At 39.7% G+C, this 13549-nt stretch overlaps 1 protein-coding gene across 1 annotated transcript in view; it reads left to right on the forward strand.

The window, feature by feature from the left end:
• The window catches only part of dcc (DCC netrin 1 receptor), a 306576-nt gene that overhangs the window by 27148 nt on the left and 265879 nt on the right, over window positions 1-13549 (forward strand). Inside the window, exon 3 of the mRNA XM_040158011.1 lies at window positions 10920-11007. Within this exon, the coding sequence (XP_040013945.1) occupies window positions 10920-11007 (88 nt within the window). The remainder of the gene's footprint in view (window positions 1-10919; window positions 11008-13549) is intronic.

Genomic DNA, 13549 nt, shown 5'->3' on the forward strand with positions numbered 1-13549 from the left:
TCATCACCTCTCCTTTCATCCTACACATTTTGGATCAAAAAAGACATCCAGAGAGTGAGGACCAGTTAATCCAACTTGATCCTCAGGGGCCTAAGGGCCACGTTCGGAGCCATGGTGAAGATAGTTGGGGTGACCTGAAATGTATCTGTTTCCCTTCTACCAACCAACTGATTCAGCATTGCTTGCAGTTACTTGTATTTTAACAACAGCTGGACACTTGTGATATATCTGAGGGCATCAGGGCATGTAAGGACATTTAGGACATCAAGACCACCAACTCTAAATAAATCTTCAGAGAACTGTCCACTTGGGACTATGGTGGGAAAATAGTTTAATCCACAGTTTGCTAATCATTAATGTGATTAATCATGGGTAGTAAAAACAGTGACTAAACAATTTCAAGATGGTAGGGATAGTATATGTGAACTGTCTGTGATTCAGAAATCTGATGTGGTTCCAACCAAGCTAATAAGGAAAAGTTGAGGTGAGGGTTTGAAAGAAGAAAACTACAACTATAGACCCCTTATAAAAATAGCAAAACTGTGGCTACAATTTTATAAAAGGCAAGCAGTGATTTTTTTTAAAGGAAATTGGGTACAAATTAATGTATTAAGGAAAATTGATGAATAAGCTGGGTTCTAAAGCTCTTAAACTGTTAACGGACTTCCTTAAACATGAAATGGTTAAAAACAACACACCATAGTATTGTAATTTTATTTAGTTACAAATGTATCAATAAAAATTGTGGGCCTTGATTTTCCATGTATTCCTCAGAAATGTTTGACCCCCATCATCATCATTTTCATGTTGTATTTTTCTTTCCCATAGTTCATTAATAAGTTTTTGTATTACTACCCCAAGTCTTATTTAAGAGTGGTCAAAATGGCCATTGTGCATTTACATCTAACTTTACTTACATTTACTTTCAGCAGAACCATTTCAGGTTTCATATTTTTCCTTGACACAAAAATCTGTTCTTTTTAGGTAAACCCCTTGCTCATTTTAATGGTGGCTAGTTGGCAACTGGTACTAGTGAAATGATTACGGCACCGTTAAATGAGTCAGTTGTGATCAGTAATTTCGGAGCCCTATTCTCAGAATGCCCACGCAATGCAGTATGCATTTCACTCACGAACAATCTCATAACCTGATAGGCTGGTCTGTAAAGAGCATATAACCAGAATGGCTCAACTTTTTAACTTCAGTGTTAAAAATCACATTTTACAGCCAAAGAGGCTTTACAGGAGATCTCAACTAAAGCAATTCTCATGAGCTAAAAGTGGTTATGAACAATGAAACATTTTACATAATGCATGCAGTATATGAAGCATACAATTTTTATATTCATGGTAATAAAAATACAATATGTTTATTCTTACATAGTCTTACATAGCTTCTTTATCATAACATATCTTGTACATCGGTGACCTAATGTAAAAGATCATGAACACTTCAGGTAACATTTTCTATTCAACCAGGGCCTGTGGTATCAGAAAATACCTCAAGTCATCCATAAACATGGTGTAGAATTAAGGCAAGTGTTAATGTTAAGAAGGCGCGCATACAGCTATACTAAAGCTATACTCTAGACTTGCTTTTAGTAACAAGGAAATACTTTCTGGTACTCAATTAAGATTAGCAAGAAACCTGAGAACATGAGAATTTTGAACAAGGGAGACTGAACAATTACACCCCTTTGGCACTGCTATTATAAAATTGGTTGATCCCTAAGGTGTGTAATGTAAGAACTCAAATTAATCAGACTGAATTGTATAGTGCCTGTGCAATAACAATCGTCCAAAATGAAAAGAGATTACATCAGTTTTGCTGCTCACAACAATGCCTGTAATGCTGGATTTGGATGATTAATCAAACACTACTTCAGACTTTCTCTCAGTAACAAAGAAATACTTGCAATTTTAGTACATAACCATCAGGTAGTACTAAGTGTACTGAACTTTGAACATTAGTTGTTGAAGACTTGTTCAGTTCACAAGGAACAACTAGTCTGACTTGAACAAAGTGCACTTTAACAAAGAACTTGCTTTTGTCCAACATGAGATTCCAGTCAATGAACAGATGCAGGGTTGGCTACACTTGCATGCACTTCAGTGGTGGGTTACACAAATTAGATCAAATTATGTGACTGTGGTAAACTGCATATTTTCTTTTGTATTTAGTATAAACTGGATTTGTACCACTGATTAAATATTTTGCAGTATGTTCTCTCTTAACATGATGTACAGATCAGCTGCAGCAAATGGATCTGCTGAAGCATCCCATCCATTCTCCTCCATCAGTAGACAACACAGTTTAGGTTTCATTGCACAGAAACTGGCCTTTGGGAGTACACTCTTCCACACACAAAGCGATCTCCTCCATATTAAAAGGTTTGAGTCTATCTTCACCACTGTGCAACTCGGGGAATGGGCACATCACAACTGGCCAACCCGATGCCGCGTCCTCACTTGATCTTGGTCTGATTTTGTGTGAATTCCACGTGTTGACGACTTCATCAAGTTCATCATGCATAGAAAGAAACATAGTTAATACAGATCACAAATGGGTAGGTCTTGTACTACATAACTGCTGCTTGTCTAGATAGAGTCCTAGGTTGCTGCATTGTCATTGTATCCCCCCATCAGCTAAGTTGTTTTTTATATATACTTGTTTGTATACATACTGTAATTAGGGTGTGCTTGTAAAAGAGGGCTTGCTCTTAATTGCCCTCCTGTTTAAATAAAGGTTGTATAAGTCAATAGTGAACAGGCACAGCACACATATTGGTTAATGTCAACAATAATTAATGTAAAACTAAGCAGTAATAAGACAATAGCACTTCCACCAAACAGCATATGCACACAAAACAGTGCTGCACTGAAAGCCTAGCCTAATACTTCACAGTTAGTGTGCTGTGATTTCACATTTCCAGTACGACCTACATTAACTTCTGTGGCTTGGCAAAGAAGTGCAGCCTCCAGCAGGAGCACCAACCTGCAGTAGCTTCACGAGGGGATCACCTTGTCTTTCCATCAGTTGGACAAAAATAATATATTTAATCCAGTTTCAGTAATGAAAGTCTACAAAATATATTAGGAAATACTAAAGATGATGGCAATTTTAGAGAACTACACAAAATGTATACTTCTTTCAGGGGAGTTTTGGTCTCTTTCAAATCATGTACTGTATAAGATGTATGCTGTCCTGTACATCCAGGCAAGCTATGTGACAATAAATAGCAGTGAGTCTGACCAGCAGCAGAGGACAGGAAGAATGATGCCACAGAGCTGTTAACCAGTTTATTGTTAAAGACCTGCAATCTTTCCAAACAATCTGAATCTGAGGGCTTCAACCATTAATCAGTTCAACAGTATGAAAGATTATTCTAACGGCATGGTCAATAAGGCGATCAGGTCTGGTGTCAATCTAAATATTAAAAAGATAAACTGGTTGTTTAGAATGGCTCTGAACAATTTTAGATTCTTTATTGTAGGGATGGTGAATGCTGTAAACCTTGGTGTGATAGTAAAAAAAAAAAAAAAAAATTCAACTGTCATCTTCACATTTTTGCATTTGTAATGATAAAATTATCAGTTATCGTATTGTATTGGCCACAACAAACACATAATTATCTTGTTTTGAACCTCAGTAACTTAGTCTATAATGATTGTAATGCTGTCTCTACAAAATAGTGTACATTCTCTGTGATGAGGCAGTTCATTCTTTGACATTTATTAAAACTACAGCTATCTGGGCCTCCAGTGCCCTTCTGGTGGCAAAGGTTCTTGGTAAATCAACACACACATGTCTCTATGGACGCCTGGAATAATTCTATAATAGTTTTAAGTTATTCCACTGCTGATATGGGTCCTGGTGTTTTGGGCTCTTTGCACGCAACAGCACCTCTGCTGAAAAAAAACCTAGGGGAAAGACTGACATTATATTTTTATTATTATTATTATTATTATTATTATTATTATTATTATTATTATTATTATTATTATTATTAACACTATTGTATCATTATTATGTGCACTACTTTCATAACTGACTCATTTCAGAAGGCCAGGGTAGATTTTTACCTGGACAAGGTAAAGGAACCAGAATCGGATAAGATTTTTGTCCATAAAGACTCTTGGGAAGAGCCCATCATCCTGGAAAGTTTGAAATAAGTTCATCCAGAACTGCACACTCTCTCAGAACTGTTGCAGAGGGTACTTCACCATCCCTTAATGCCCTGGTTTTACTTCTTCAATAAAAGAAACTTCTCTTCCCTGCAAAACTGTCTGTATTTCTTCTACACAACCAGTATCAGTGCCCCTGTCTGCAAGAATCCTCTCTGGACATCCACCTATGCATGAAACTGTTTTTATAAAGTAATTTGCAAATATTTTAGGATCACTGTTTGTGGTATAGCCCTCCATCCATAACAGATAGAAGCTAAATCATTTATACAGCCACATATGACAATGCCATAGGGCATAGGGGATGATGTGTCTTAGTATCCTGTGACACAACAAATCCCTGTTGAATTGCATGAATATGTAACCAATGGTAACTATGCATCTGTCCATTAGTCATAATCTGATGTTGGACAAAAACCTCCAGTTTGTCCAAGTTAGAGTGGTTTTTCCTTCTGAACAAGTCTTTTACAAATTCTCTTTAAAGTTTGGACACATTACTATCTGACTTATGTGCTAAAATTGCAAGGATTTCTTTTTTACTGAGAGAAAGTCTAAAGAAGAGTTTGATTAGGTAATCCAATTCCAGCATTGCAGGCATTGTTGTGAGCAGCAAAATTGTTTTAATTTATCTGATTATTTTGAGAGGAGACTTTTGCAGAAATTGAATAGGCCAATTCGGTCACTTTAGTAGAGGATGTAATTTTCCAGAGTTGCATTATCCATCAGCATGATGACATCACTGTTAATCTACACAGAAGAAAAGAGACAATTTTCTTCAAAGCGCAGATTCCATAAATAATGTTCAGGTTAAGCCCCTTACGTCAGTACAAGTGTACAAATTGGTTCCTTGTGGGTACCCATATTTCTGACTTTTATCTCAGAATTATGATTTTTTTTTAAGAATTCTGAAATTAAAATCAAAATACTATTTAAAAAAAAAAAAAAAGATTTGAAAATAAATTTTGGGGAAAAATTGACAGTGATGTCATCATGCTGATGGATAATTCAACTTTGTTAAATTACCTCCCCTCCTACAGAGGAATCGAATTGAGACCTAATCCTCTTCCGTAGGACACAGCCAGGAGCACAGACAGCAAACAGTTAAGCGATTTCTTGGTAACACAACAACTACAACGATAAACCGACAGTGAAACACTGGGAACTAACCTGTTAGAAAATTTAAAAAAAAATTTAACCTAAACAACAACTATTAAATTGTCAAGAAAGACAGAGTAACACTCCCAACTCTGGTACCACACTATAGCTTCCCGCTATCCTGACACACACCCACAGCTCAACAGCTGACAAACGGCCCACTCTGCCAGTGGCTAAGCCTCCTCTCCCAATCCTTGTTCTCCAGCTCCTGATTGGGAAGTGGAATCAGCTTTGCTCAGTCAGTCACCTGCTAGAGAGAAGGAGAGGGCAGAGAGCACAACAGAACACACTGATTATACACACATACACATCATTACACCACCATCACACTATGCTGAGACCAAAAATATTAATGAGTGGAATAAGGTGAAACTAGATTACCCATGGGACAGTGCATCAGCCACTATGTTGTCAGATCCCCTCTTGTGACTGATCAAACACTCAACCTTGAGCCAGCAAAGCCCAGTGCATCTGCAGCTGGTTGTAGTTATAAATCTGGGTTAGGAAAACAAGAGGGTTGTGGTCAGTGTACACAATTACCGGGGAAGAACTAGAGCCAACATACCCGTCAAAATGCTGCAGAGCAAGCAGCATGGCCAGTGTCTCCTTCTCAGTGGTGGAGTAGTTTAAGTGGTGGAACTTTACAGAAGCACACTGGGTGGTCCACATCTCCCCCACCCTCCTGCAACAGCACAGCACCGGCTCCAGTGACATTAGCATCAACTTCTAGTTGAAAGGGTAGAGAAAATTTAGGAGCAGCCAACACGTGAGCACTACAGAGGAGAGATTTAGCGGCCTTAAAACTATTTTTACACTCATCAGACCACACAAACAGGATGGCAGGACTACACGGGTTGGTGAGAGGTGCCAATAACACAGAGAAGTTCTTACAAAAAGATCAATAGTCTCCTGTAATGCCCAAAAGTCGTCTCTGTTCTCGTCTAGTCGTGGGGTCCGGATAGCACAGCAAAGCTGCAACTTCGGCAACAACTAGACAAACTTGTCCATGACCAACCTGCTCCCTCAGGTAGGTGACTATAACCTTGCTAAACTCACACTTGGCAAGGTTAAGGGTTAGCGACACCTCAACAAACAAGTAGGACGACTACTCAGGGTCTAGAAATATGGTCAGCCCAATCATTTGAGTATACTACCATGTTGTCAAGCTACACATTAGAGTGAGGCACATCCCTAACGCTAAGGGGATCAGGTGCTTGAAATTGGCAGGCGGAAACCTCATGAAACCCCATGCACAGCAGGACTAATGCTGTCAAGGCAATCTTCTATGTGAGGAAGTGGAAATGAGTCTGGCACAGTTACTTAACTGGCTTTTCGGAAGTCGGTACAAAACGAAGGGCACCATCAGACTTAGGAGTCAATAAACATTGAGAGCTCCAGGGACTACAACTGGGACTGACTAAAACATTTTCTCAAAGGTACTTCACCTCCTTTTTCATTTTGTCCAATTTTTCTGGAGGGCATTGGTAGGGGTGGCGGTAGTGACATCGATGTCATGCTGTAAAATGCTGGTAAACAACGGTACGTCACCAAACAGGGTGGAAAAAGAGAGGAGCAAATCGAGAATATCACCTCAATTACCCTAAGGAAGGTAAGAGACGTGGGCATCGGCATTAGAGAGGATCTCAGAGTTTGATAACCTACCACACTGCTGACCATCGCATGGCGTTGTCAAATTGTTATTACACTCGGTTCCTACACAAACCATAGAGGCAGACGTCATGTCAGGAGCAGCAGTCTCCAGAGTATTTTCCTGCATCTCCTGGCCAGCTTTTCTGAAATGGTAAGACTTTAACATGTTTATATGGCATCGCCATATCTTTCTTCTGCGTTCAGGTGTTTGAAAGAAATAATTGGTATCAGACACTTTGGTGTCCACCACAGACGGACCGGAGAAATGGATAGGTGATGGCAACAGAACTAGCACTTTATCTCCAGGCTGAAACTGTCGATTAACCTTTCGTCATAACGTTTTTTCATACTAACTTGGAAGGATGAGAAGGCCTCTTTTGCCAATGAGGTTTTGTACTGCAAACGCTCTTTACATCTCCTGCACATTTATTCATGAGGGAGAATCACACCTAAACTCCTCTTTAAGCACTTTTAGAGGACCATGCACATCAATACCAAACATTAATTCAACTGGACTGAACCCGAGGGACTCCTGTTTAGCATCATTGATGGCAAAAAGGTGACAAAAGGTGATATAAGCCTTACGATAACCTTATTATAAGATTATCTTCAACAACAAGGGAAGAACAAACCTCCAGAACTTTACCAGATACAAGAGTATGGCCCATACATCTTTTGGCCACTGTAAAGTGGCAGCAGTATGTTCAAATGCACCAAAATAGCAGTCAACCTCGGAGTTACAGAAAACGGGGACCAAGGAAATCCTTTTACTCACGTCAAATGCTACAGTAGGACTGGATGGCAAACACGCACCAGCAGACAAGGGAACTGAACCTGACTGCAGGTCTAACTGTCACATCTGAATAGCTGTCTCCGACTCAGTATCCAGGTTTTTCAACTCCAGTTCCCCTCAGGGCTCTTCCCTTTCCAGCTGAAGGCGGGCCTGTTGCCACAAGTCATGTTGCCAAACCTCTGACCGCACCTCTGACATGACAGAGACCACAACAAGCCAGAGGCGATAGCTGCAAAAAGCTGGTATCATATTAAAAACTGTGGATATTGTGGACAGCCAAGGAGTGACAATGCCAAAAATTAAAAGGACCACTTGATGGCATATACATGGGAACATCCATGAGTTGTAAGTGTTCTGTCATTGTTAGAGCACAGTTGGCAGGAGCTTCAGTCACAAAGACTGCTCAACTGTCTGGTGTTTCAATAGGAACTGTGACTAAAGGGACATCTGCATTTAGATCTACGGGAAAGATATCAGTAAACAGGGTTGGAAATTGTTGTTGACATCGCACAGTTGATGACCGTGATGCTTGTGCATTAGTGTGATATGTAGGGAGAAGCAGAAGAGCAACTCTTCGCCAGGTGACTGAGAACGTCAATGCAGGACGTGATCAGACTGTGTCAGCAAGAACATTCCTTCAACAGTTACATAGAGAGGGATATTATAGTAGGGTTGCAGGGCATAAATTCCTCATTAGAAAGATGAATACACATTTGAGAGTTTAAAGGTGCAAAAACCATAGGCACTTGTCTACAGAGATGGGAAAAGAAGTGATATGGTCTGGTTAGTCAACTTCTCCATATTCTTGACTAGTGGGCAAGTGCATGTTTGGCATACACCAAGAGAATGGTACAGCCCTGAATGCTTGACACCTATAGTGAGGGGATCCTGTTTTGCTGTGGGGGGGCATTATGTTTGCATGGTTTGGGCCCACTAGTCCCCTTAGAGGGAAGGGTCACTGTAAATAAACACAAAGTTGTTCTGAGTGGTCCCCTTTAGGAACCTTTGGTTTTTCCTTTATTTTGTCACCTGTCTGTAGAGATCAAGAGGTTTTCTCTAACTGTGACCTGAAACCAAAACACAATTTCTTGGAGCATTATCCATACTTGATCTTTCAGTTTGGTCCACTAGTTGCCTTATGGACGATGTGTTGCGAGGAATATCAGGTGCTTCAAAAATGTGCTGCTTTCCCTTTCAGAGAGACATCCCTATCAGACTGCACTCATTTGCATTTGTTAGGGAATTTTCTATTGGGTTACACAGGTCAAGCATGGGCCTTGAGGTCTCAGGCGAAACAGCTGCAAATCTTTCTGAAAGGGACATTTTCTTCTCTCCTTGAGATGTTGGGCAGCTGTCTGAGGTTATTTAGGGACAACAGAGCCATTCTGATAAAAGTGAAGCAGCATTGCTGTAGTAGCCAAGGTCAAAGGAGGTGGCTGTTTTTTCCTACCTATACGCTGTAGATTGGGGCCTGCTAGAATCCATGGGCATAGCATATAACAGTGGCTCAAGACAAGGATGTGCTTACGTTATACTGAAGGCTACATGCAATGTGATCAGAAATAACAGGGGTAAAAACATGTCCCTGTTTACAGAATAGCAAACAATTAGACTAACTTCACATACTGTGGAGGCATTGAGCTTGACCTTTTCGAGGCGTAAAGTATTTGCAGCATGATCTGTAAGGGTTAAAAGACTGAGCACAGGGGACTGAGCTTCAGAATTGAGACAGCATTATGCGCATAAACTTGTACTGATAATTTCTCCATTCTTCTTGGCCAAACTTCAATAAATACTTTCAGCATAAGACATCTTTGACTTCTGAACACTTTCTTCACTGACGAGTTGACCAATAATCAGCAAAATCTCCACGACAGCATGCATGTAGCTTTACCAGACTTCCACTGGAAGTGACAAATATTTCTACTGTTCACATCAATGTTCTTAACAAGGAAATCTCACATGCTTTGAGTTAAAAGTTTTCAAATATGAACACTGTCCATGGCCAAAAGTGTAACATATAATGGACTAAACTACAAGTGTTGGATGATCTTGATCCATGGCTCACTGGGAGGACTGCTAGAGTTTAGTGAAATCATCCAAATGGTGATACTACAGGACATGTTAATTTTCTTCGTGAAGAAGTTCAGTGGATGGTATATTTAACACCCTAGAGCTTATGATCTGAAAACATTGCCAGGCAAGGAAGTGGAACTTATTGAGCCATAAGAACTACATGATACATACCCACTGGCAGATTACAAAACTTGGGGGATGCATCTTATCACATTGAAAAGATACAGTCTATGTTTAAAGGGTGAAGTTTATGAATGTGATAAGTTATTTTATTAAGTGGGGGAAAAAAGCCAGACTCATACACTACTGTTGTTTTCTCAAAACTTATTTATTTCATACTGTAAGCCAAAATGGTATTTCAGTCAAAAGTAATCTTCATGATTTGAACTACAAATACATACATTAAGTAAATAACAACACATTCATTCTGAGCACTGAAACAGTGTGTGGGATTTTTGTGGTCATAGTTGTTACCCTCCAACTGCAAAAAAAACTTTTCAAAGCAGCTATAAAAGGGTTATTATTGGTGAATGCCTAACTGGACCAAATTTTAATAACCTATCTGAGCTTTCAATTTTCAAGTTCTTGTATATTTAGTCAAGTTGTCTACTGCAGATTTCATTTATTTCTTGGAATCCAACATTGAGGTTGAGGATAGGGAAAGGCATTATGTCAGTTTTCTTAGGTAGGTAGGCTGCTGGAATCTGGTCAGCAAATGCTAATGGAACACGGATATACACTCATCTTCCATTTTATTAAGTCAATTCAGTGTAGTAGGATAACGCACTTGAAAGATGTTAAAATAACCATGTGAATAACAAGGAATTATTTTCAGTATGTCTTAGCTACAGTTGCTTAACTCTATTTTATCAATTAAATATTTACACTCAGTTGCCAGTTTATTAGGTCCACCTAGCTAAAACTAATGAAGTCTAATACAACAGTCCTACAATAAATTATCGCTCATATTATCCTACTTCAGGGAATTAGAGACCCAAATTAATCAGGGGAACTGCCTCACATGTTGAACCGTACTAACTGTGCTTGTGCTCTCTTCTCAGACTGCCATGGCTGGAAGACTGAAGGTGTTTTTGGGGGAGCGCAACATTGACAAACTGACTCCTCCAAATGGCATACAAGAGTCAACCGGTATGGTGTCAACAGACTACATTTGGGTTATAGGGCAACATCAGACTACAATAAATGTACCAAGACTTTGGCGAGGACTTCTTCAATCTGAATTCTACAACTGAACTTCAGGATTAGGGGACAATCAAGGTGATCCACCAGCAAACAAATCCAACTTTGATCAGTACCAGTGAGACCACATCATCTCATTCTCTTTCACTTGAGTCTGATGACTGTTTTTCGTTGGCATAAAATGACACAATAATTCTCTTGTCCCCTGTGCCTGTGTCATCTTGAAAACAACAGTGGCCAGAGGACTTTCCAATTCCCCGATTTCTATATTACACAACTAGACAGCTACAACTAGAGAAGAGGAATTCTGAGAGCCATGTGAGACACAAAATGTTGACTCTCAGCTCCCAAATCAAGTCTGATATCTCGATTGGACTAGCAGAAGAAATTTACCAATACAAAGCACACCCAGAGGATGCATTTCGGCAGAGGCTTTAATCAAACCTTACCTTCTATTATACAGGCATACTTCAGTGGTCACTGTGTTAAAACTGAGATTCTATACAGGCCAGTGTGAGTTGCATTTCATTTGATCCAGGATACCATATCCACTGCCATTTGTTTTTTGTTTAAGATCAATGCAAAGTTCCAGAGGCTCATGGCTGTTCCTCTTGAGGAGACATTCATGGCCCAGTTAAACACGCGCTCAAGTCAGCTGATCAGAGTCATCCATGCCAGAGGAGTGCAACAGGCCAATAGACTGCTGACATCATCATTAAGTTGGACCAGGTAGATCGGTACCATCAAAGGAGACCCTGAGTTTACTTGGTACCTAAGAGGGGTGTCACAGTTTATCTGTATCCTTCTAAATACATTAACATGGGCAGACTAATACTGACCGTGTCTTTCATATGGAGGGTATGCGTCCTGCTACTCAAAAGCTACACCATTGAGCTCACATCCCTTTTTCATTTTTATGAACCTCTAGAATCATAAATGTCCATCTGTTTTTGAATAAAGCTTATGTAGGAGTTTAGCTGTAAGCTGCTAATACTGCTTATCCTCACAGGATTAGCTATACCGCTTATCCTGTGAGGGACTGTCTTCAGAGATTTGGAAAAATAAAATTAATCAAAATTATGTTTTCCTAGAATAAAGACATTCGTGTTTGGACAGAATGTTTCCTGAACGCTCTCATCATCTTCCTGGAAGAAGATGCAGGTTACCTAATCATGGAATACCTTGTAAGTTTCAAGAGTGATATGCATGTCATTACATCTTGTTAAAGTGACACACATCTTGTCAAAGGGACATAGTTTTATAGTAGCGCATTAAAAGGGAGATTTTCTGGAGCCAATCCCAGCTGACATTGGGCGATAGAAACCAAGAACCTACTTGCTGTGAGGCAACAGAGCTAACCACTGCGCCACTGTGCCACCTAATCAGGATTTATTATTATTAATTAGCTGATTCTAAGTTCTAAGGAATAGTTTGACATTTTGGGAAGTTTTCTTTTTCTTGATTAAAGGTAGATAGTCAGATTGATACCACTCTCTCAGCTGGTTTTGATGTGTGGTGGCCCGCAGCCAAGAAATAGTCCAGCACATGTAACACACACTTTGGGAAAATCAGAAAATCAAGACACAAAGTTTCCTTAAATTAATTTTTAATACTGAATTATCAACATAAATATGTTTTCAACTTCACCTTGACCCTTTTGCAGCATATTAATACCTGATGAGGTGTGTGACTGAACCTGTACCAAATCCATACAGTCTGATTCCTTTGGGCATCATTCAGTAAAATACTTGTAAAGTCATTATGATTATATAGCCATAGCAACACCTTTCATAAACTGTGGTGGCAGCGATTATTTTTGAGAGTATGACTCAGGCCAGTGACATTTTTGTCCCATACCTGGTGCAGAGCTACTGCATAACAGCACAAAGTGTTGCCAGTGATGTCTAGTGTTTATGTGTCATGTACCCTTGACCTTGAGCAGCTCACCATGGCAGTGTTTGTCATACAGAGAGGGAGGGAAAAACTGCAGGAGCCACCTTAAGACATTTGCATGTCACTGAGGGCGTGGAGGTGTCGCATGAACTGACCTCATTTGCCTAAGCTTGTGCCCTGCTTCTAGGTTTCATACATGTACTCAACCTATCTTATCCAAAACCCAGTGCTCCAGAAAATCATCATGCAGCTTTAGCTTGAGCGGGTTTGCCCCCCAAAAACCAAATCTGTACAGCAGACCTCAAAGCTTGCAGTAACAACACACTACGATTGCTCCTCTGGGCCAAAAAAATGGCCTAGTGCCATGTAATGGAAGCAGAAGGGTGTTTATGGAGCATGTAAAATCAAGCTTTTTTCGGATGTTGGCTCTTTGTATGCTCCAAGAGACAAAATCAATATAAACACAACAAATATTCCTCAAAACAACAAAATAAAATGTTTAACGCTGATTTTGCAAGAGGTTTTTGTAGGAGCAGGAATTTGTTACTGTTTTCTCCAAACATTTTTCGTTCTATTTGTGGGGAAAGGTTTCATTTCA

This window comes from Xiphias gladius, chromosome 20 (genome assembly GCF_016859285.1).
Source record: "Xiphias gladius isolate SHS-SW01 ecotype Sanya breed wild chromosome 20, ASM1685928v1, whole genome shotgun sequence".
Taxonomy (NCBI): Eukaryota; Metazoa; Chordata; class Actinopteri; order Istiophoriformes; family Xiphiidae; genus Xiphias; species Xiphias gladius.